The following is a 23,735-nucleotide window of genomic DNA, read 5'->3' on the forward strand; positions in this document are numbered from 1 at the left end:
ATAAGCTTCGACAGGCCCAAATAATCTATTTTACTATTATATCATATTTTAAAAATAAAACAATCCTAATGTCATTTTAAAAAAAAACCAAAGGACTGCAGTATAATAGTAACCTACAGTTACAGTATAATTGTTTGCTGCTATCCTTTGGTCAAACCCTTTACTCCAAACATGTAAAATGTAAGTGCCACCAGTTGAGGGCGCTACACGATCACAGTTTTACAATAAAGCTTGTTGATTTTTTTTTTTTTTTCTTTCGCCCAGGCATGAACCTGAAAACAATGCTGGCAACTGTTTAGGGCAGGAGCACAAATCTGGCAAGCACTCGACGAAAACAAAAGTGGCTAATCATCTAACTTCCCCACACTTTAGGAGATCAATAGGTGTTAAACACCTCAATCCGCAGATTAGTTCACTCCACAGAGGCGGTGGGAGACTACAGGCAGCTGCAGCTGTGGATTACCTGAGTCTCTCACTGATATGGTGGTAAAAAGTTAACAAGATTAACCAGGAAAACCCCTTTAATCTCTTTTGATTCATCAGACATGCATGTGGAGTTTATGAAAACTAAACTTTGCTCCTTTTCCAGTAATTCACATTCCATCTATATGATATTTATATAAACTAGACTATTTTACGAGCACATAGTTTTAAAATCATTTCCAGGTGACAGGCACTATGTTACTGTGTGTCTCTGATATATTTTTACTATTTTCTGTAGTAAATGAATGTAGAATCTACCTGACGTGCTGACTAACCACAGTTCAGTGACCACCCTATTGTGGAATTTATAATTTCCGATGGAATATGTAAAAATAAAAAAAAACAACAGAACCTTATAGGGTTTTTATTTGAGAGCAAATGTGACATGATTTGAAATCACTGACCCCAAGATGAGAAAGAAGGGAAAGCGGGGGGTCGTTTATCAAGGGCCCCTACGGTTTGCAGCCATCGTGGACCCTCCACCAAAGTGTAGACCGACGTCACCGCTTCCGCCCTACACCCCCTCCTCCTCCTCCTCCCTCCCTCCCTCCCTCCCTCCCCCGGCGTCGTTGGAGCAGCTCGGCCGCCTGCAATCCAACATGGAGTAGAGAGAGATGGGGCTCTAGCGGGGCCACCCCTCGGTAACAACGGCGACGACGCGCTTTTTACGCACAACTGGAACCGGAGTCGTCGGTGAAAACGTGCGCCTTAGGATTTAAAAACGGAGTGTGAGCCGTGTGTGTGCGTGCGTGCGTGCGTGTTTGGGGAGGTAGGGGTGGGGGGGGAACGCGAGGAGAAGAGCTGGAGTCTGCTACCAAACTGTCTGTACAGGCTACGCTACCTACTGAAAGCGATGGGGTGTTGAAGTTATAGGAAAGGGGGCATTTGCGATCCAGAAGAAACTGGGTGGCTCCGAGCGGGGGAAGAGGTGGAAAGTGAGGAAAAGAAGACGGAGGCACAGCCAGTCGCAGGCAAGCCAGAGAGCCGACACTCGCACAAAGGCGCAAGGGGGGATTTATGCGGAATTGGAGACGGAATCGGAGGAGAAAGGTGAAAGAATGACGAGCGAAGAGTATGCAACCGCCGTGGTACATTACCTGAGGTGAAACGAGAAAATGATAGAAGAAACACACCCAAACGAGTAAGTACCATGGCTCAAAGATTTCTCTGCCCGTGTGTCTTTTTTCGCTGCTCCCAGTGCCTACAAGTTGGAGATGATTAGGGCAACTTGGTGGAATGTGCAGCCTAAAACTCCCCGGACAAAGCCGCCTTTCGCTTATGTTTTTTGCATTTATGTTATTTGACTCATTCGATGGGGATTTGGTGCTTGATGCTGCTGTGAAGCAATGCATTGACTGCGCTGTGGAAGAGGGGTTTTTTTAGGGCCCCCACCTTGGTGTAGACTAGTCTTGAGAAGGCAAGAGAGAAAGAAGAAGAGAGGAGGAGGAGGCGGAGGAGGAGGAGGAGGAGGAGGAGGGGAATAAGCGTGGGTGGATCGGAAACATTTTCTGAAAGGATCTGAAGCGAGAGAGCAGGCCCTGTTGCAGCGTAACACAGAAACTCAAACACGCCCCGAGGTTACACCTTTATAAACACACACAGAAAACGGCAGCGAGATCGCACGCCTCTTGTTTGCGCGTTAAAAAAAAAGAAAAAAGAAAATCCGAGCCGTGCATATAGAGTTTTTGGCCCGGTTATTCGGCCACATCTGTATGTTTGCCTCCAACCGAAGGGGGAAGTCTCACAGGATATGAGATATCCGATATGCCTCATCCGCCATCTCTTTCTCAATCGCCCTCATTTGCATAGCCTACCGCGCTCCATTCATAAAAAAAAAAAAAAAATACCGATTGTAAACGACGACTTGGCCTTGAAAGAAAAAAAACAAGCCGCGTCTGTTTCTCGCGGAGCCTCGTGAGCTCGTGTCTGACAGACGGACCCGAGCGTCTTGCGAAATGCTGCTAAAATAGAGTCGCACAATGTGAAGGCCCACAGACCTGTTTGTACGGCACCCGTGATGTGGACGCGCTTGGAGCTTTAAAATTAGCTTTACCGAGAAGGAACCGAGGCTCAGGCTGATCTCTGTTTTATTCTGGGGAGGCTGCAGAGCGCTTATAGCCTTTATTTTTAAGTGTTATTACACGATTGGATGCTTAAGTTTTAAACTTAGGGAGATTCGGAGGGTGTTTTCTCATGTAGGTGCGCGGACTAGCCTTTGCCAAAAAAAATCAATCTCTTTAAGGCTTAAATGGAAACTTGCAGGCGTGCCAGAACAGCTCCATTAGCCCATATCGACAAGCCTGTCCGTCTCTGTGGGGCTGCACGGGGCTGTGCTCGGTAGGAAGAACGCCTGCCTTGCAGATAAATCTCCGCCGGCGGAGGTGGAAGGGCGAAGGGCACCGTGGGGGATGTTTGCGCTGCTGTGGCGTGACGCCGGCTCATTCATAAAAGCCCTCTAACCTTCAGCGTCCCCATTCATGCCTGCTGGCCGTACTCGGCTCCAAAGAGGCAGCGTGCACAGGCTCAGACAGACAGACAGACAGACAGACAGACCGGGACAGGGGAGTCTGTGCCTCATGCATGAGCACAAAGTCGTGCAAACGCCATGAAGGAGACAGTTGCTGCATCTTTACGGCCTTGTTGTTAGTCATATATATGTAGATAAGCAATTGCCTTAACCCCAACACATCCACCTACTGCAAAACTGCGTTTCTATGGTGATGATGTGTGCCTTTTTTCTTATGGATTGTTCATGTAAACACTTTAAGTTGGAAAAACAAGCTTTTTTTTCCCTCCTGATAATGTATTTTGCAAGAAATATCTTCCTGTGGATCCGGCAAACATGTTTGAGACCATTTAAAAGTATATAAAAGTCACAACATGCTTACAAAACCTGTGCCTGTTATTTGCAAGCAATGGATTGTAGTTGCAAAGACTTCGTGAAAATATAAAGATGAATTATGTGATGGTCATAAAAAAATAATCATCTTTTCATTTTTTTACCAGCCAACAGTCATTTACTGTTAAATCGGAACTTTAAACAAACTTTTTTTTGCAAATTTAAGTTTAACAAATGCCAATGGCAATACCTCCAGTACACAATAAATGTAATTAGCCCTGATGCTATTATACTTAACTCTGATTCTCATTTGCTGCAGCCGCAGATGTGAGGCCACAGTCATCGTGTTCATATCTAAATATGAGTGCATTTAATAGAATCACTGGCCTGCTGCCTTCTGTCTCGTGTCACTTAACAAGGCCAGCTAACAGTTAAAAGCCTCGGATTGCTCAGCAGCAGAGTATTTTAAGGCTTATTGAACTGTGCTGTTTGAAAACATTGATCAGTTACTGTAATTTCATAATGGTAATAGAACACTTGGCATCATGATTAAATTTATTTTGCCTGCAGTGGTCCACAGTGGTCAGTTTAGGTTAATACATTCATCTTGCCTTGTACAGTAAATATCAACTAAGCTTCTCTACAAATGTAAGATATCTTCTGTAAAATTCTTATGGTAACCTTTTGGTGCTACTATGCTGCTTGGTATAAAAGAGTTTGTCCTCTTATTTCTGGTAGGAATCATTGTGCAGTTACCTGCTAGTTTGGGTGTTGTGGTTTCCTTATCAGAAATAAAAGCCTGTTATGGGACTAAGGCAGGGTCAGGAAATAAAAGACACACCTTTTTATACCTTTTGTTTCATGTTTAAAAGGTGCGGCAGTGTAGGTTTTCCTCTGATTATGTAGCCTGCGTCACAGGTTGGATATTTGTACTTTCCTCACCAAATGACGGGTTGCTTGTATATCATAGACAAATGGATATTTTTCTGCTGATGCATGCTACAGAGATGGAGTCACATGAACACATTTGGAAGCCACAACTGCTCAATGGAGCTATCAGATTTGATGTGTCAGTTTTTGCTATCAGCAGACAATGTGATTAGAGGCACAAACATATACGTTGTGTTTGTGTGGGCCTTTTGTCGACCACATGTCTTAAACTAAATTATAATCGTGGCCATCATGTCCTCAATTTGGAGGATGTGCCTCTTTTCCCTTTCCTTGTCCTGAGGGTTGATCTCTCTTACACACACACACACACACACACTCTGTAAAGGCACAACACGAGCAGAGGATGTATTGATCTGCTGTGTGCTGTTGCAGGGTCAGCATGTGCACAGTCAGTATTGGACAGGAGATGCCTGGTGACATTCAGCTAAGGTCAACGTAGCAACGAAATATAATCCATTCCCGAACAAAAAGCACCCATCAACTGGCAAACACAGCAGTGAGGAGTTAGCAGGTCTGCATGTTCCCACAGCAGGATTGTTCTGTTCCTCGCACACACATTTTTCTACGTTAGCAGCATTTGATATTGAGACTAGAATAAATTTGACGGGTGTGGGATTTCGGAATAGTGGGAAAGTTCATCACTGAGCCGGTACATTATGAGCAGAACAAGTTGTAATGAATAATATAGGCTGCTTTACCAGCACGTCTTCGTCATACAGAAGGTCTAACTGTGACACAGAGCTACATCTACACTGGATTATTGCTCTCAGTTAGAGGAATAATCCAGTTTTAGATACCACTGCCACTGCTCTAAAACAAGGTGTGTGTTCAAAGTGATTTACTGTTCCAGTTGTACCCACACTCCCTTGTCTCTTATCTAGCTTGAGGACCTGTATGTGTTGACAGTCACCTATTCGTTGTTCATGTATGAGGAAAGATTGGTTGCAATATGGGCAAAAGAGGGTGATTACTATGGCCCCCTGACATGTGTTGGAGCTGCATTGCATTCTAGTCTATTGAGGCTGCTATTGGTGTAGAAATTGTCCTCATGATTCTTTTATGCAGTGATTCTGAAGGGCTGACCATGAACCCTGACATTTCCTGTTGATGTTTTAGACTGCGGAAATGTTTCCTATTGTCAAACTCTATTTGTGGTGAGCTAGCTTGTGTACATTCTATATAGTACTTCCATATTCTGTAAAAAAAACACGTAACTATTCATGAGACAGGGACAGTCCCGGTGGTTGAAAAAGAGTGGGAAAGGAAACATGGAGGGGTTTATTTGGCAGCTTACACTCTCTTATATGCTGTGTTTTTGGCCGAAAGATCACATCATTACAAAAAGAGAAGAAGAAAGCACAGAGAACAAAAAGAAACATGGTAATCTGCAGAGACACGAAATATGGCATTTTTATTTAGAGTGAATATATCTGGCTAAATATACAAGTCCACTGATGATGTATACGGATCCAAAGATAATGTTGGCACATCTATATCACACTCAAGTGTACAGACATGTAAAATACTGACACATACAGAGAGGATATCGACACAGAACTTCATGTCCATAAATGAACTTCACACACACACACACATACACACACACACATACACACATCATGTGGGACAGAGTCTTGTTCACACAGTATTTCCTGTGTTTTACAGAGCAGGTCATCATTGGTTGCTATCCGGAGCCTTTATGTAATGGTCTGAGCTGTTAATATCTGGAGACAAAACAATGGACCCAGATTGTTTGTCTTTTTTTTTTTTATTATTTGTTTTTGTCTTCTTCTCCTAATCTCTGATCATCAGCCCACTGGATAGCCAAGGTTATGATATCTTAAGTTTTCATTCACTTCACTAAGTGAATTTTTCCTGTGTCACAACAAGTAACAATCCACCGTTCTGGTTATTGAAGACTCAAATTCTTTTCAGCCCTCCAGCGAATGAACTCTGTGACCTTTAACTTCCCCAGTAACCAGTTTATGCACGGTTGGACATCGTTGTACCTGGTTGATTTACTTAAACCAACATAGAATGTATATTTCTATGTACAGACCAATATGACTGTTCTTTACATCATGTATATTATGTGCCTTGTTGTTCTGGCAGATTTTCCATTCAGATCTTGAAAGATATGAGACAGTCAATAGCTTGTGTAATTTATCTTATCTTCCAGGTCACTTCTCTCGACATATGACATTTAAAGGAAAGGAGATCGTTTTGTAGGACAGGTCTCTGAAAGTTCATCTAGTTCAGTTTTGTGTCTGAGGACAGTATCTGCAAGTTTATTCCTGCTACACACAGGTTCATCTCAGTCCTCTCCTGTCATGGTTTATGTTTAGTCACTCATATAATGCTTCAGATCTTCACTGATCTCACCTACACTAACAGCGTTATACTTGTGAAAAAGATCCTTCATATTTAGTTTTATGTAGAGATTTGCAGTAATTTTGGTTCATCACTTGAATTAAAACAGTTCCTACAAATCAGAATGGAGAATAACTAGAAGCTATTTAAAAACCAACCACAAATAGCACCATGTGTAGTGGTGTATACACCAGAATATTTAGGGGGAGTCCTGGAAGAACGGACTTCCTAGTGTTCATTATGCAAATCATTTTCAGTTGGTTTGGTGCCCTGGAGCTGGACCACAGGCCATTCAATTACAAGATAAACCATTGACACCTGACAGTTTATGTAAATGAAGCATACCTGATCAAACACACCAAGGTTGACAACTTGACAGATGCCGAGGGCTTTAGAAAGCCCCCCATCACTTACATTTGACCCAAAGCTGTAAGCCTAATGCAGTAAAAGAGAACATGAGGCATTACAGAGGGTCTTGGTTGGCTTTTCTGCTGCTTTTTTAAGAGGTTTAGAACCAAGCCGCTTACTTTCCAGTATGGTTTCCACCTCTTTTGAAACGGAGGGGCTGCAGAGTCACCTTTGGGATGACAGCTTTGTTTTGGAGTATAGTTGCATGCTTTTGGACAAAAGGTTGAAACTGCAACATAAATGTGCGGTGACCATTTACACATAGTTGTTTTTAGACCAAATGTGGTGACACTATTTTGCGCATTAATAACCATGAACAGGTCTGAACTCGCATGTGACTGGTCAGTTGGTTATGGGATGTCATCCATTAACGTTCCTCTGCATATTATTAGTGACCTCTCTGTCATGTCAACTGACACGCTCACACCAGCAGCATGAGTCTTGTGCTGCCCAGACATGTGAGCGTCCCATATAACTACGGCTGATGGACAGAAAGCCGATCAAACTTCCCCTCAGGAGCCTCCGGAGTCAATAGTTGTGAATGAACCTGCGCCACCCCGCCACTCTCTACTTCTCCCCTTTAACATTCTCACACTGAAATGACAACTTGACTGGAAGCCAAAATTGAACACATGCAGCCTACCAATGCAAATATTTGTAAGTTGTCCAGTGTCGACTATATAATAAATCATCGTGTTGTCTCAGCTTCAAGTTTCAAGGCATATACAATTAAATTTCTTTGGTAACAAGTACTGGAACTTTTCAGCAGGAGTCAAAGGGTCAAAAAGAGAGTTCACGCACACAAATAGATTCCGAGTCTCATATTGAATCAACAATGTGAAACTGAGAAAGTCGGCAGTCTACAGATTTGAGTAGCTCTAACTTGTGTCGTTATTTTCACTTGATAATAAAATGTAATAAATTTGATGGGGGGGGGGGTTTTGCACTACATGTGGCGTTGCTGTTGTCCCTGTACCAGGGGTGTCAGTCTGTGCTGTTTAGTGCAGTCAGCATTCAGTGCACCAAAGGTACAAATCAATAATGAAATAATCCTGGTGGTGAAGCACCTTTCGCTCACTTCCTGGTTGCTGCAGACAGGGCATGTGCTGTGTGTGTTGAGCTCCGCAGGGAGAGGCGGACCAGGGGTGCGTGCGTGTGTGTGTGTGTGTGTGTGTGTGTGTGTGTGGTTCTGTTGATCAAGCAGAGGCGCGGCCAGTCATTTCTTATCAGAGGAAGTATAGCTGTCCTTATCACACATGGCTGGGCTGCCCTCTGTGACCCTTTTATCTGTCACACATGAGCTGGATCTCAGACCTGATAACCAGCCTGCTCTCCAGCCCCCTTTACTATTTTATTGAAATATTGTTACACACAGACCACATCAGATATTTGCAGGGTCCAGGTCTCTAAGTAGCACTCTGAATAGTATAAGCTCTAGAAGTATGTATTCAAAAAGCTGATTGTTCCAGATTGTTACAGGCCAATACATTTAACAAATGGACTTAAGAAACTTAGCAGGAAATTTACAAGTGTGTACTGCACCCACAGTTAATTTCCTCACTATGATACTGACTTGTTTATAAGGTGTGGACAAGGCATAGAAATAAAAATTTTAAAAAAGTATTAAACGGATTCGTCAAACACAGCATTGCTGCAATAACTGAATGAAACGCATAAACCAAAGAGAGCTCAGTTACGAGTTGGCATGATATGCTGTTTGTATCTCATTTACGGAGCAGAGGGATATAATCAGTTGGCTAGTTTTAGCTAATGGGGCACTTGTATGTTTAATTCCACCACACAGTAGCTTTTATTATCTTCCCATTACAGCCAAGGTGAAGAAATGCCACTGAAGAAAAATGTGTCTAATCCCTTTAAAATTCTGGCTAGCCTTTAGTAAAGACTCCCAAGTGGCTAGAAACACCCAGTAATTAAATTTTACTTGCTTTTATGCGTAGACAATAGTGCATGTGTAATAATGTATACAGCTGTGAATGTGAAAATGAGACATCTACAATCTATTTATGCTATTTTACATCTGTGAGTTAGGAGAAGGTAATGGCTGCAGTATGCTTTATGAAACTGTGGGTATGTTTGCATACCAGGCTGTTGATCTTGGTGCTGTCAGTGACTGCCACAATACTCACTGTACTGTAACTAAAACTTTATTATATTGAATGGCGCCTACACTAGCTGGAGGAGCTTGTGAGTCAGGATGGGAGGAAGTCAGCTAGCGGTGAACCAAGAAAAATGGCCTGAAGACACGAAATAAAAACAGTGACGAGACATTGACCACCAACAGGCAACAGCATATTGTGGTATAGTGAAAGAGGCTGTGCAAAACATTTGGCTGGCAACTTCACTTTAGTGCCGGTCTTGAGAAATAGAAGTGAGACACACCCTGCACCTTTGACCTGATGGCTACAGCTCATATTAAAGTAGAAGAGGATGTGGTGCATGACTTACGTGCTGTTCTGTTATCAGTGAGGTGTTGCGTTTCTCCTCTCTGATCTGAGTCATCTCTTAACTCTCAAACACAACACTTTACATCCTCATCTCACCCAAGAGAGGCTTTTGAGACATGCTTGCCAGTCCTAAACCGTAACACAGTCTGAGCATGTGATAGTTGTAAATCAACGGGAGCACATATAAAGTTAAAGATTGTGTCTATGAATTCCGCACAAATAGGGGATTATAAATAGTGCATCAACCACCTTTTCTTAAAGTGATCATCACGGTCCTTTTTCAGCATCACTACCTCGTGCTGCATTCGTGCGGACAGAATTAGACTCACAGGTCCCAAATGTATGTGCGTGTCTGTGTGTATTTGTGTCCGAATGTGTGGTAACTCCCAAGTGTATTAAAGTAGCGCGTTGATGCTGGTCGTGGCCGTCTGTGTATTCCAACCACAGATTACAGGGGCTGTCGGCAGTCGGGGCTCTGAACATGGGTCACAAGACAGCCCAAAATGTGACAAGTTCATCTCAGAGAGCTGATAGCCGGTATCGTGTATCCTAAAGTGCTTATATAGCACAGAATTTGGTGTTATTTCTGTATGTGAGTGGACTGGATGTGTGGTTCTGCACGTGAATGTGTCTTACATGTGTTTGAGCCATGTTAAACCGCTGTGGTGCTTTTAAAATAAAAGCAGCAATGTGGATTTTTATTTTTCAGCATCAGAGCTGCTGTGATCACAGAAATAATGTCATGGGTTCATCCTCCCACATGTAAATTGCTGTATATATTCACCGGCACAAAAACCTGGATGCAAAACTGGACTTCTTCTACAACAATGTGTTTAGTGGTGTCTCGTTACAGTACTTGTCGTTAGATAAGGCTAAGTGGTTAACAAGCCTCTGTAACGCCAATATAATCCAAACACAATACACAAAGGCCTAGCAAGTTTATTCCAACATGAGGGTAATTTATCTGAATAACTGGTCCTACTTTTCATTTTCATTCATAACCTGTTCAAGTCTAATCTTTAATGTTAAATCCCTTTTGTTTCACACAAATTCAATGTTAGCCAGGAAGGTAGCTCGCTGCTACCTGCCATTATCTTGCATAGCTATTACCTAACCAGCTGTTGCAACCATGCTGACTATGTATCTAACAGTAATCGACTGAGGAGATATAAAATAACATTAGTTATTCTAAAAAGCCAGTTGCCAGGAGGCTAGCTGAGGTAAGCTAGTTAGCTACCCTGAGCCTCCAAGATCATGAAATATTGAACATTTAAATGGATCGTTGACAGTTCTGACCTTATTTGACATTGTTATTGACATTATTTCTATTGTTGCCATTCAAGTTTCCCACATGGCTTGAATGGCAAGCCATGTGGAACTATTTGCCAGACATGACAGATGAAATGATACCGGTATACAATCTGTATCGCTAAAGTTCCAATAACTATTTTACTCTTCTGGTTATTGTCTAAAAGTCAGTATTTCACTTCTAGTGTCTTCATTTAGTATGAGTGCTTTAAAAAATGTTCACAAAGGAATGTTTTGCCTTGTGTTTTCAAGGCTTTAAAGTGTCAAAACGTCCAAATTCTGAATGGAAAAGTCTCATTTAATGGAGTGGATTCAGAGGAAGCATTTATTTCAGCTGTGTGTGTGTGTGTGTGTGTGTTTACACAAAAGCACAAACCTTGTGGATGAATCTGTAGTTGCTTTTCTGTATGAGCTGTGTGTCTGCCGTCACCCAGTCAGTCAGTCTGTCATTCAGTCAGTTTTATGAATGTGTGTGGGCGGGAGCTGGTGAACCAGTTTTGCCACTTGTGTGTGTGTGTGTGTGTGTGTGTGTGTGTGTGTACATCAAATCCCTGGGACTGTCTGTAAGCTAATTATATAACAACACCTCTCTCATTCACTCCCACTCACTCTGCCTCTCTTTCTCTCCCCCTTCCCTCCCTCCCTTCCTCTCTTTCTATGTTTCTCTTTCCCTCATCATCCCTCTCCCGCCCACACACACAGACACACACACACACACACACACACACAGTGCAGCATCGATGAAATACACAGAGGTACATCCTGTTATTGTCAGATCATTCATGTGGATTGTGACTGTGTCCCTGTGAGGGTGGTGGCTGTCATGCTAATGCTTGAGAATGTCTTGTATTTTACCATTGAACCTCCATTGTATTGTCTCATGTCATAATCACTGACGACTCTATTGACTGCAGAGGGAGTTTTGTCATGTATTGTACAGAGTAAACTGTAGCTGTATTATCTGTCAGTTTGAATCACGTGTGTGTCTGATCATGGTGTCAGTCCACTGGCGTCTCGTCTGTAAGCAGGCTACACTAACTTAACTGGTGTGGACTTGTTATAACATTGATCTGGTTGTGTGAAGTAGGGCTGTTAACAGGGCTGCAGTTGATAAGCTGCAGTTTCACTCTGTGAATTTTTCCTTTGATTAAGTGATTAATAATAATACCATGTCAAACAATTTCAGATTACTACATGAAGATATTTACTTAAATATAAAACAGAAAGAAACAAACCCTCACATTTCTGAACCTACAACCAGAAAACATTTGGCATTATCTTTAAGACGTTATGGAGTAACTGCCGTCGTAGCTTTTGATTGTGGAATTAATGTGTTTTGGTGTGGTCAAGTTGCCTTAAAATCTTAAAATGAAGGCATTACAACCTTTCTATCTGTTACACAGTCTGTCAGCCAGCGTGAAAACACTTAATCGTCCTCTGCTCTCTGACTTTGTTGGTCAGATTTGATGATTTGAAGTGAAGAAACGTCACATCTTCGTTGTTTGTGATTTTTCTTGATAAGAGACTTTTGTTATTATTTTGACATTTTGTCTTTATTTCATAGTGGCTTGGGATAGACAGGAAATCCAGGGAGAGAGAGAGAATGGGGATATATTGATTATGTATAACCACTTGCCCATTGGACTGTCTCTAACCCAGATAAGGGAAATTATATAATATTTTTACAAATAATGACAGTTACCCTTCGAAAAGCCCAGCCATGCGGATTGTGACTCATCTTGTCTCATGATCTGTTTAGTTAGCAGATGACGGCCTACACAACAGCCACATTTGATAAATGTATGTCATTTGATCTGTGATATAGGAGCACCTCAACTATAAAACACCCTGAATCAGTTATCTGAATGTTCTTCTCAAAGTTCTGGGTACTGCCAAAGTAACTACGCCGCAGAGCTACATTTACATTAAAGTGTGACTCTGTGTGTGTGTGTGTGTGTTTTCATGCTGACTTGTCCTAGTTCAACACCTCCCACCTCAGCACAGCGAGGACCAGGCAAAGTCGTGACTTGAGACACCCTCAAACATTCTGTCGCTGTGTGAATCCAGCTCTATAATAGACGGCTGTGGCACCGACACACTTGCCAGAAAAATTAAGATAAGTTTAAGTTTACGGAGTAGTCAATTTTAGCAAGCTGAGGCCAGGATGAAATGATAGTTGCTGCCTGAGGAAGAAATGTTGTTACCTAATGAGTTTTATGTCTGCAGAACTTGACATTATTGCTTTTAAGTTCCTGTATTTTTTTCTGTGGTTTTGCTGTAGAAGGACGTGGTTGTTTCTCTGCAACTGACATCTTTCTACAAGTCAGACTGAACGATACTGTAACAAAATGAGACGGTGCATGCAGTCAGACGGTGGTGCATAGTGGAGATTTTCAGCTACCAAACATGTTTGCTGAGGTCGTCATGCTCCTGAATGTTGATTGAAACATCCTGTGAGCTTCTTAATGCTTTCATTATCAGCTGACATTTTTACTGACGTCACTCACCATCCTGAAGCGAAGTATGTAGTTGTTATAAAAGTACTTTGGTGCAGAATCACGTGGAAATGAGGTGCAGCATCTAGATTGGCAAAAACAAGTCTGAAGGCCGAAGCCTATAGAGAAATTTTTTTTTTTCTGTCTTAATTTAAAGGCTTAGTTCTCCTTAGAGTTGAAGTGTCCTTTACAACTTAAAAATAAACTTCTTACACATTCACTTAGTGGTTATTATCCAGCATTTATTCAGTAATCGTTAACTTATTCAAGTTATCGTTCTAATAATTCTTTCTTCGTCTTCCTCTCTGTCTCTCTTTCCAGTGACAGCTACATCGTGCGTGTGAAAGCGGTGGTGATGACGCGGGACGATTCAAGCGGTGGCTGGCTGGCACAGGACGGGGGAGCCCTGAGCAGGGTTGGGGTGTGCCGCCTCCTGCCGTCAGAGCTGGCACCCACACTGGCCTGCAGCAGCTCCCAGTTCCTCATTCGTGGTGAGAGGCTGCGGGACAAACGGGTAAAAAAACCAAAAAAACACACACTCAAAAATCAACAAAGGCACGTCATCGTAAATTTAAGGGTAAAATGTGGAAAATTCCTCCCCGTTTTGATTGGCCGACGTGTGTCTGAACAGGTGATCCTGGACTGCCCCCTGAAGAAGAACCTTGTGTACACCATAGCAACGCCCACATTTCACCATTGGAAGGTGGAGGAGAGGAAGTGTGGGCTGTCCTTCCAGAGTCCAGCTGACGCCAGAGCGTTCGACAGGGGGGTACGGAAAGCCATCGAGGACCTAGCTGAAGGTTAGTTAATCCAAAATATTTCTTGGCCACATTACCAGGTTATAGATTAGTCTGGGACAACCAAGTCCCAGCCAACCAGATCCAGTTAAATATCATAAATTCTTAACAATGGCTAAAACCTTGTTAGTCCTCACTGTTAGTGTCTTTCCTAATGTGCATTAACTGTTGAAAGAGTTTAATATGAGAAGAGATGTTGCATGTAAAGATGAGAACAGAAAAATGAGGATTATTTCACCCTAATGATGACAGATAGGACACCCAGATGTTCCTCTGTCTTGATGATATCTTCTTGGCTTCTGTTAATTTGTCCAGCCTCTGTTTACTGTGAGTGGATGAGCTCCGGGGGTTGACCTCATAATTACTTACTCCAGTAAAGTGTTGGATCTCTGAATGAAATGATGTCCCTGTTTTCCCTCCTGTAGGCTCCACAACCTCCTCTACAGCGCTCCAGAATGAGGGCGAGCTGGGCGACGACGACGTTTTTACTGTAAGCATGTTTCCTACTTTCATGCGCTTTCCAAATTGCCAGCTACAGCCGTTGAAGTGTTTATTGGGGTGGTTATTGTCATTGGCATGTGTACCTATTAATTTATGATTATCTTTAACAGCTAGTAAACATGATTTAGTAGCAATACACCGAAGCTAACGTTGGCTTGCACAGTGTCAACTAGCTGAATAACACAGAACCACAAGTTACCATTGTGATTTAAAAATGTATGTTACATGAAAATTACTCCTGCCACTGTCTGCTTTGCTGCATTTTTTATCTGTAAATAAAACCATAGGGTTAAATAGGAAAGGGAGCTGGCTAATGGCAAAAATGAAACAAAACATATGATTGGTTGATGTTTCACCAGGTCATAGGAGCACTAAAAAAAGTTGGGGCCAGCTCAGCTTATTTTGTAGCACATCTCACCTGTCAAACAGTGACATGTGTCAATGGTCAGTTTGTAGCTTCATGTTTCCGGCTTCAATTGAAAATGACTTGTATGACAACACTTTGCCACTGGTAGTGTGAACACAGCTTAAGGATTCAAAGTAAACTGTGGTTCCAGGACACAGTGATCAACTATTCAGCCAAAAGCCCAAAGGATTCCTCTGCATCCAAAAAATCTCAAGACTTTATTTCAACTCTAGTTTCCCCTCTCTGTCACGTATACCTGCCACAGCACATGAAGTGTGTGTGTGTGTGTGTGTGTGTGTGTGTGTGTGTGTGTGTGTGTGTGTGTGTGTGTGTGTGTGTGTGTGTGTGTGTGTGTGTGTGTGTGTGTGTGTGTGTGTGTGTGTGTGTGTGTGTGTGTTGTTTTTGTGTCAGGGCCTCTCTACCTTAAGTTAGCATGAAGGACCCCCTCCCCCCACCCTGTAACCTGACACCAGGAGCAGCAGGCAGGGTCACAAGGTCACTTCCTGTATCCCACCACCTCACTCACTCCTGATGACCCACTCCCTCCCCCCATCCCATTACCCACCCTCTCCCAACCCCCCCACCCCCCATTTGAAAAAGAGAGTCGCCACCAAACTAGCAGCTAGCAGCTGTTTCCCAGCTTAGTGCAGGGCTGGTGATTTACGAGAGGAAGTGCCTCGTGGTTCATCTTTGACTCAAGCTGTCCGTAAGGGCCAAGACTAATAGCTGCTGTGCTAGGAGTGTACAGCCACCACAGAGACGCATGCAAACACATGAGGAGGGGTGGAGGGAGGCTACAGCGCTGTCGGAGGGTGGAGCAATCCTTGAAATGGAGCATCGGGTTTTTAGGAAAGTGGAAGCTTTCACTGCAACAAATTCAAGGCAGTTCATTGATATTGTTGCCTAAAAAACTGCCACATTCAAAGTAAGACTCACCTGCTCACATCTATTTTAGTCAAAGCAGCACAGAAGCTTATAAGAAACCAAACATTGAGATAGCCTCTATATTTCTATTTTAGTCAACTGAATTTAAAGTGGTTGTTTTTCCAACAGTCTGATTTTTTTTTTTTTTTTTTTTAAGCAGACGGGTGGCTTATTCTGTTTGGTGTATTAGCTCTAGTGATCCTGATCCACCAAGAGAAAGCACCAACAAAGGCTTACTGAAAAAAATATTTAATATTGCCTCATCATATCTGCTTTTAAAATTTGCAGTTGAACACACCGCAAAGATCAGACTTCCATACATGTTCTTCTCCTCCATACGGGCGAAATTACCAGCTCGTAGTCTGTATTTGTAATACAAAATATACAGACTCAGGAAAAATGTTTGGCTAAATTTTATTTTGCCTTTCCATTGTGTTTTAGCTGTCTACTTATGCGTCTCATGAATCTGAAGTAAACTAAGCTGTTAAGTTTAGCTTTTCACCGGTGTAGTCTGAGTAAGGTATTCTGCTTGGTGAGGAAGGAAAATGTGTAACTATAAAATGAGATAACAGACTAAGTGGGTGACCTGACTGAACAAAGCTGAACTACCACTTCCTGGTAGTTGTAATCTCTCTCACCTTTTATGCAGGCACAAAAAACGGTGATAGAGCATCTTGAAATGATAAAGCATATTGAGAGCAAACAATGTCAATAACAGCTCATTTACTCCTTTTCATAATGAGACTGCAACAAGGCTCACCGTGTCTTCAATCAGACTAAAAACCTAATGGGATTCCTTGATGATTCCAGTACTGCTGTGTTCCACTTGGCCTGTGCTAAGGACCTTTTGCTAAAGTTAACGGTGGCAGTCAAGTTTTCAAGGCGGGCAGTTGTGGACAGAGGGAAATGCTGCAGCAGATTTACAGCCTTTTGTGGGACAGGAGAGGATAGAGGGGGGAGAGCTAGGATGGACATAACTTCACTAAATTATTCCTCGTTTGCCAAACCTAAACTTAACCCAACCCTTCCTCTGTCCCTCCCTTGAGCACGTCTCCTCTCTCTCTGTCTCTATTTTGGCTCAGTCACAACAGGGGGAGTGAAAACTATTGAAGCAATTCTGGGCTCATCCCAGGAGAGCGAGACGGGCCTGTTGAAGGATGAATCCTCCCGAGCTTTGAGTCGGGGCATGTTTTGTGTCAGAAAATAGCTTGAAATGCCCTCTGTCCAGCCTTGGGCCAGAATATAGAGGGAGGATGTCCAGAAATATAAACTCTCCCCCTCAACTCCTCTCTTGTCCTCTTGTGCAGTCTGAGCTTGCAGCAGAAAGAAAGTTGGGTCTGTGTTTTGAATTAGTTGCAGCCGTGGAGGCCATAGTCGGACTAGTTTTAAACTAGTATCAGCTCCTCCCCTGGTAATGTCTTCTCCAGGGGGGCGGGGCCCGGAGCGGAGGCTGCATGTTATGTTATTTTTGGCCGGCTGCTCTGAGGGCTTTGTAAGAAAGCTGGGGGAAATTCTCAGCATGGCGGTATCCATGTGTGGAGCAGGATATAATAGGGATAGCTTCAACAGATAGACATACAAACACACACACCAGATCTGGGTCATATAACTCCTGCAAATAATTCTTAGTGTTGGTTTTAGGAGTGCCAGATTTTGACACGATCTGTCAACTTCATAAAGTTTTGAGAATAAGTTTGCAAGGATTCCTGAGGGACATATAGTACGTGACGATGACCCACGTTTACGCTGCAACAAAAGTTCCGCTTGGATAGATTGGTGGTTGGACGAGCAGTGGGACACTTACAATTTTGTTGGTTTTGTCATAATATAGCTCTGACTAAACAGCCGGAGTGTAAGGAAGTTATTGAATCACTTGGGAAAGAAAAACGTAGTAAAAAAAAGTGCAGAGCTTCCAACTTACCTCAATGATTAATGCAACCATTTTTAGGGTGTTTCATTACTTTCATTTCAGCAGATGCTTTGTGTGAATGTGAATTTGTGTGATGTGAAACTGTCAACAACTATTGGATTGAGTGCCTTGGAATTTGGTGTAGACGTTCATGGTACCCAGAGGATGAATCCAGCTGATTTTGTTTTGTTTTAGCTTTTTTTGACCTTGCACCACCAGCAGGTCTAAATCTTCATATATCCGGTGAAATCTACTAGATGGTTTGGGACAGAAATGTATGCAGATGATGAATCTCAGTGATTTTGGTTATCCCCTGACCTTTCCTATTGACCCACCATGAGGCTGACATTTGTGGTTTCAAGTGAATTGTCATGAAATTTGGTGCACTATGTCCACCATGACACTGAGCTGCATTTTGTGTTAAATGCTAAGTTGCAACCAAGATGGTGAAAATGGTAAACATTACTTGCTAAACAATAGCATGTTGGCAATGTCATTGTGAACACGCAGCTATGCTAATGTTAGCGTTTAGCTCAAAGGCACTGTACAAGCACAAGTACTAAGTACAGCCTCACATAGCCCTAGGGCTCTTAGTCATGTTTCCTATTATGCATACTGTACATTGTGAGCTATCTGGGGCTCCATGGTTTGCTCAAGGACACTTGAACATCATACAGGAAGGGAGATTGAACCACCAACCCGACTATTAACAGCCAACCTATGCTACCAACTGAGCCGCCTCTTTTTGTCAATCCAGGAAAAGTTGAAGAGAACTGGGCACATTTGAATAGCTGGAATCAAACTTCCCATCTATTTTGTGCTTGTTTCTCTTCATAAAATGAAATCCTATCAGTGCAGAAAAAGGAGGCACAGGAATCTAATATTTTCTGTGAGCTGCTGGCAGAAGATGACCATGCAAATTGAGCCCCGGCCAAACTTTTGGTTGGCCGACAAGCCTGTTGACCTTTGATACAGGTTTCTATCACTCTGTGTGGTGTGGTACTCAAAGCGATATTAAATTCATGCAGGGGCATTTTGTAACATAACCATTGTTTTTGTTTTTCAATACAAGTCATTATGAATGAATGAAAGACCTTGTGAGCACATCTCTTGCCTGTGATTCACAAAGAAAATCTAGTCACCTCTCTCTGTAGACACTGCCGGTAAAGCCAGTTCTTCTCAAACAAAGACACCTGCTCCCTTTTTATTGGGTCAAACACATCTTGAATATCTCGGTCCATATGTGCAAATATTACCAGGATGACATGATGAGACAGGAGTCCACACGACCTGCCTGTCAGGTAGTACCCTGCGACTCCCCGCAGAGGCCGGCGCCAGTGGGCCTGTCTGAAATCTGTCTGTCTGAGCGCTACACGGCAGCGGCCCGACTGACTAGTGTCTGGCCAAGGTTTGACTTGGAGTGGAGCCTGACAGCCTTTAGCAGAAAGGGGACAGGATACTGTTCTCACACACACACACACAGAGAGGTGGAAAAGAGAGGGGGAAAGGTGGAATGTGTAGAAAGTAATATTAAAGGAAGGAGGACATGTTGATTTATTCTGTGTGTGGAGAATGCTGGAGTCCTGATATTTTGCGCTTCGATCTCAAGTCAAAGTCCTTTTCTAACCTGTCAAGTTGTCTGTATTGAAGTAGATGCAACAGGTGAAGATGCCATTTCCTTTGGAGTTGTTTGTTTTTAGTGCTGTAACAATTAGTGGAATTAACATGCAGCCAAATTTAAATGATGTTTTTGCTAACTGAGTTTCATCCAAGTCACCTTCTTGTACCGTTCTCTACCGTTACCTGCCATTTTCTGTTTTGCGTTATTGTAAATTCAATATTTACAGACTGTTGGCCAGTCGACACAAGTCATCTGAACATGTCAGTTTCACCTATGAAAAGACCTGGCTTGTTTTATATTGTAGAGTAGATGATATTATACCCTCATGGGGTTCACCTAGCTAAAACATATAGAGTTTAATAGTCAGCCCTGCAATAAATCCTACCTTGTTGAGGGTTACAAATTTTCCTAATAATTATTTTTTTGTTAATTTTTAAAATATATTTTGCCCACCTCATTTGCACCAATAAGAATAGACTAAATATTGTTGCTGGATCAGAGTAAGTGTGTCACAGTTCTTGCTGCACATTCAAATTCAGCAAACAATAGATGTTTGATGTACAGGGTTCACAAAAAGTTAGGGATATTCGACTTTCAGGTGAAATTTATGGAAAATGTAAAAAGTGAATGCTACAGTGATATTATATCATGAAAGTAGGACATTTAAGTATCAGCATGCAATGGTAGTTTCTTCATCTTAAACAATTTATTGAAAGAAAATCTAACAACAGTGGAGGGTAAACGAGGGTAAACGTAAAATTGGGATGTGGCCAAAGGACGTCCACTCCTCTCCTTTCTGTGACTCTTCCAGTCTCTCTGTATCACTGTTACAACCTCCTGATGACACTCTGTGACCCTCTAAGCTCAGTGAACACCTCCGTCTGAGGACTTCCTGTTTGAAGCCTCCAGTGTTGAGGTGCTGCTGATCAATTGTTAGGTGTCGTCTTGGTCTCATGATGTCAGAATGTGAACAGCATGATGAGGAGGACTGTTTAAATACCAATTCTAACTGAAGCAGGAAATGTATTGGTGGTGGTTCATCCTGAAATTTCACCTGAAAGCCGAATATCCCTAACTTTTTGTGAGTAGTGTATTTGAGTGCCCCGTCCAAACACCAAATGCATTGACATCATTTGGCTTTCACGTCACCATGGTAACCTTATTAACCACAAAACTTGTAAAGAAATGGGATCAGATCACCAAAGGCAACATATTTTCTCCACCTATGTAAGTGGCTAATCGAATTTTAAACAGAGGCCTAATTTTAATCTTAGTTTTTATGATTACTGCAGTGTTTTTCTCAGTGAATCTGGCTGATGTTTTATGTCAGATGTTGTTAATAAAAGTTGAACTCAGTGATCCAAATGTGGATCGAAAAACAGGGCTCGCACTTCCTGTTTTTCCCAATCAGAGCTGTGCCGAGGCTTCCTGTTTTTGTTTGTCCAATGGTGGCGTCCTCTTGTACTAACTATTTGTTTGGTGTATCCAATCCGAGTGCAGCTCTCAGCCCACATCCTGTGTTTGTTTGTCCCCTCAGAACACAACAGACAGCTCATCCAACTCCTCCCAGAAGCTGGAGAGCTCTCTGCAGCCACTCGAGTCCTCGCCCCTTCCGCAGAGACAAAAGTGCATGCTGGGACATCGCCACGACCTCTACGACCCCTACCGCCTCTCAGACCACTACTTCTTGGACCAGGTGAGACACATGTATATTTACATATAGTTATATGACACAGCGATGCTAAGAGAGAGGAGAATCAGGTGCTCTTTCCAAAATGACATATGATTCTATGAAACTATAGTAGACTATTAAATTTATTATGAAAAATAATTTTTGCTATTTGCGCACAAAAACAGTCGAACGTTATTATTATTATTCTTCAAGCAAAATAAATTGCTGTTGTTTACTGCTCACCTGAAAAAACTGTTTGGGTTGATTCCTACCAGCAGTGTTAAACTTTGATTCTGTCTTTCCCCTCAGCCATTGTCTCGGCCTTCCCGTCATGTCACCTTCCAGGAGGACGAGGAAATCGTCCGTATCAACCCTCGGGAGCGCAGCTGGGAGCGAACCAGCGAGCGTCACCTTGGACGTCAGTCGGATCGCCCCTGGCTGACGGGATACGAGGACTACCGCCACGCCACTGTGCGTGACAAGTTCATTCAAATGGATGACTCTGAGTCCTACGTCCACTTTGCCAAGACGGAGGTGCAGAAGCACGACTATACCTATCCGCTGGCACCGACCCTGTCGCCCTCAGACTCTGACCCCGCCCTTGGACCCTTTCTCAATAAGGGCCATGGTGGCTCATTTCGCCATGGCTTTTCCTCTGTGGTCTCCACCCAGCCCCGCTCCTTCCTACCGAGCTCCTCCCCGTCCAGCAATGGAGGGAAAGGACGGAAGGGCGATGGGGTGGAGCGCACTCAGTGTGAACACTGCGGCGAGACCTTTTATGTCTCCGACAACCGGAGAGGCCGGTGCCAGGATGCGCCCGACCCTGTGCGGGCGTGCATTCGGCGAGTCAGCTGCATGTGGCTGGCAGACACCATGCTCTACCACTGCATGTCCGACCCAGAGGGGGACTACTCGGACCCCTGCTCCTGTGACGGGGGCGAGGGCAACGGGGGAGGCCGGCTCGGCTCGCGCTGGTTAGCTCTGCTCGGCCTGTCTCTGGTGGCACCCTGCCTCTGCCTCTACCCGCCCCTCCACGCTTGCCACCGGGCGGGGCTCAAGTGCGGCTGCTGCGGAGGCCGGCACAAGGCCCTGAGCTGAGCAGTCGCGCGTGGAAACGATAAAAACCTAAACCCAACGCAAGCACAGGGAAAGGGAAGGATGGGGAAGTACACAGAGGGGACAAGTGGTCGTGGCCGCTCGCTCTCTTGCCTTGGTTTCTCTGGGTTTCTCAACAAATTCCAGACACTGAAATAAGCCAAAAAAAAACTGTTGGTGCATTTTCTGAACGGCCTGGGAAGATAAGCTCCCCCTTACGGCAGACAGTTCTCTCAGCTCTCCACGTGGCCATTTCATGCTCTGTTTCTAGTGAGAGAGCGCTCTTTTTCAGGGGGCCTTTTTTTTTTTTTATAGCTGACCTATATGTCATGTATCACATATGCAGGTACTTTATACTTTGTACACTGACTTGGCGTCAAAGAACTTGAATTGTTTCTTCGTTCTATTTTTTTCTTTCCTTTGATGTACGCGTGGCCATTTTGTTTATATTCTATTCCAATATCAGGCCTGCTCAGCTCAACTCCAGCAACAAGAGAAATCAGACACTACACCTCTTTGCGCGTGTGTGTGTGTGTGTGTGTGTGAATGGTATATGTGCATGCTTACAATGTGCACCAAGGCCTTTTGTTGTTTGTACTGCAGCTTATAGTAAAGCTCATGTATATAGTTGTTCAGCTCTCCACCACCAACACCTTCTTTGTTCACTGAAACAAACGTGGTACTCATCTTAATCTTCTTCTAATATCCCAAAGATTCATGTTTTTATCCTTTATTTATTTTGTCACTGAATTGATCTACTAGCAAAGGGGTCCTGGGTTGTGATTAACTCACTGATTGAGACGATGCTTCAAGTTATGCTACAGTAGTCAAGCATCCGTCTCCCTGCTCCTTTCACGTGATTGCAAGCAGTGCCTAAACGATCACCTAAACCAGAAACCCACCCAGTCTTAGAAAACCAGTCAGTTTTTTTTGGCTTATTTTACTGATAATGCACTCGGAAGCGGCATGAGATTTTAAGGCTCTGATTTCCTCTTCCTCTGCAGAACCTCAGTCAGCCATCTGCATCGTGTCAAGGACTGAAAAATCATTCAGAGATACTGTTGAAATTGGTGCCCGTTATGCCTTAAAATGTGGAGCCTGGCTCCAAACTTCACCCCTGTCCCTCAGAAGATGTCTGCTTTAATGAAAAGCGTGAGCATGGTTACGGCTCCGAGCAATCAGCTTCACCACATACTCTTTTAGACTTGGTTTAAACTATTTTTGTAATGAAAAGGAATTTTTAAAAAGGTTCTCATCAAGTGTGTTAACTGAGGACTTCGGTTTGCTTGCGATGTACAATCAGCTCCTCTGTTTAAGCCCCACCCTCTAATGGAGCCCACCAGTCATATGTGTGGAAGTCCTAACTGATGATTGAATGGTTCAGTCAATGAAGTTAATACAGAACTGTGTTTAAAACCTTCAATCCTCCCACAAAAACATATATTTTAAAAACAAATATAGATATTAAAACCGTACCAGTGAAAATTTGTA

At 43.1% G+C, this 23,735-nt stretch overlaps 1 protein-coding gene across 1 annotated transcript; it reads left to right on the forward strand.

Moving 5' to 3' along the window:
• Positions 1-1,271: 1,271 nt before the first annotated feature.
• On the forward strand, positions 1,272-23,735 carry LOC139210960 (sprouty-related, EVH1 domain-containing protein 2-like). Its single transcript, XM_070841185.1, has 6 exons — positions 1,272-1,624; positions 13,641-13,833; positions 13,951-14,119; positions 14,542-14,606; positions 21,015-21,173; positions 21,459-23,735. Exons 1-6 carry the CDS (start codon positions 1,599-1,601, stop codon positions 22,245-22,247), a joined length of 1,401 nt encoding a protein of 466 aa, XP_070697286.1. The 5' UTR covers positions 1,272-1,598; the 3' UTR covers positions 22,248-23,735.

This window comes from Pempheris klunzingeri, chromosome 12 (assembly GCF_042242105.1).
Source record: "Pempheris klunzingeri isolate RE-2024b chromosome 12, fPemKlu1.hap1, whole genome shotgun sequence".
NCBI classification, from domain to species: Eukaryota; Metazoa; Chordata; class Actinopteri; order Acropomatiformes; family Pempheridae; genus Pempheris; species Pempheris klunzingeri.